This window comes from Aplysia californica, unplaced genomic scaffold, assembly GCF_000002075.1.
Source record: "Aplysia californica isolate F4 #8 unplaced genomic scaffold, AplCal3.0 scaffold00031, whole genome shotgun sequence".
NCBI lineage: Eukaryota > Metazoa > Mollusca > Gastropoda > Aplysiida > Aplysiidae > Aplysia > Aplysia californica.
Genome location: NW_004797301.1, coordinates 2,232,753 through 2,234,390, shown reverse-complemented (window position 1 = coordinate 2,234,390; position 1,638 = coordinate 2,232,753). Strand labels below are relative to the sequence as shown.

Sequence of the window (1,638 nt, the reverse complement as noted above, 5' to 3'; positions counted from 1 at the left end):
AAAAATGACGATAGTAAGGGTTAGGAAGGAAAAAGCAGCAGTTCCCTGTTGAAGTTCAGGCACAGTTTTGAGCGTGCTATTGATGAATCAGCCCATTTAAAATTGCAATTTTACTGTGCATAAGAACATGGTTAATGTCCCCCCTTTGGGAATGGTCTAAAGACACTTCAGTTAGTACCACCGCCCCGGTGGGTTTTCTCTCGGTCTGTAGAAATGACCTAATAATGTTGAAAACGGCTTAAAAGAACACAGTGATGAGACAACTAACTATCCTGATGTCCACAGGTGGCTGGTGCAGCTGAGCGAGCGCGGGATCTGCCTGGTCAAGAACGTGCCCACACAGGAAGGGATGGTCGCTAAGGTAAACAGCCGGGTCGCCACAGCGGGGAGAAATCATCGCCGTCACAGATTCAGCGATAGGGAAAACCCATTCTTTTCTTAGAACTTTCAAACTTTCTTATGTGGGTGGTTGGCGGACGCTATAGTGTGGTTTGTTCCTTCTTTCCTATCAAACAGTTATCGTTCTTATTTTTTTCTCCTTTTTGTTTATTTGCTACTCTTTAGTAACACCTCTAATCTTCAGCTCTAATATAACCTAATTATGCTGCAAGTGACGTAAAATGCTTGATACAACAAATAAACACACTGGAATTCGTTAAAATCTATTGTCTATTGTTGCAACTCTTGTAAAGTATCTCTGGCTCAGGACTGAAGCCTTTGTTCAGTGAGATACGGAAGTTGTGCACATGCAGTATTACACGCGAGTTTACTAGTTCTGCTGCGATAGAAGGGGAAATAATCAGTGCAATACCGGGCCGGAAATCTCGGGGAAATAACCCATAAATTGTTGTACTGTGAGTCAAGTAGATATTTTTATAATAAAAAAATACAGTGAGTCTAAGGGAAATAACCAATACAATGCAGGACGTCTTGGGGCAATAATGAGGGTGTGTGTGTGTGGCGGGGGGTATAGCTTTATTATGGGTGAGAAAAGAATAACATCTTGCTACCTCAGAATTGCTAAGCTCTATTTGCTCAGTATTCAATACTTAGTTTTGAAAAATCTGACGTCAAAGATTTTGAGTTTCACATCTTGTTAAGCTATTTAAATGCAGTTCTTTGGATACTATCCTACGAACACCAGAGGAAGGAAAAGGTAAAAGTAAAGTATTCTTTGAGAATCTCGATAATGACTCCAAGCAATCTTATGATTTTGATAGAACAGAAAGAACACTTGATTTCTGACCTCATGGTCTTAATAACTCAAAACAGCCAAAAGTGTCAAATAGAACAATTCTGAGGTAGTAAACTGCCATGATACTGCATGTCGTAAAAAGCAACTAAAGGTGCCTAGGTCTGGTCTCCCAGAAAGTGCCAGTGTGCGGAGGCATACTAATATACGGTACGGGTCTCCATGGTTCGAATCCTTAAAGGAGAGTTCTTGAACTTAAGGTGTTTTGAGAGTTTTCAAGGTTTCCAACAGACTTGACGCAGTCCTATCTGAGATGGATGTTACATCCAGAGGTTTTTGCCTCTTGTATGACCAGACAATAGTGTGGAAAGGGACGTTAAACCAAATCATTCCTAATTATTATTCTGCTATTTCCAATTATTATTCTGCTATTTCCTCTCTCTCAC

At 40.5% G+C, this 1,638-nt stretch overlaps 1 protein-coding gene across 1 annotated transcript in view; it reads left to right on the top strand.

Annotated features, from left to right (window-relative positions):
- The window catches only part of LOC101862775 (gamma-butyrobetaine dioxygenase), a gene marked incomplete at both ends in the record, with an annotated part of 21,869 nt that overhangs the window by 18,716 nt on the left and 1,515 nt on the right, over nucleotides 1-1,638 (top strand). Inside the window, 1 exon segment of the mRNA XM_013091295.1 lies at nucleotides 286-361. Within this exon segment, the coding sequence (XP_012946749.1) occupies nucleotides 286-361 (76 nt within the window).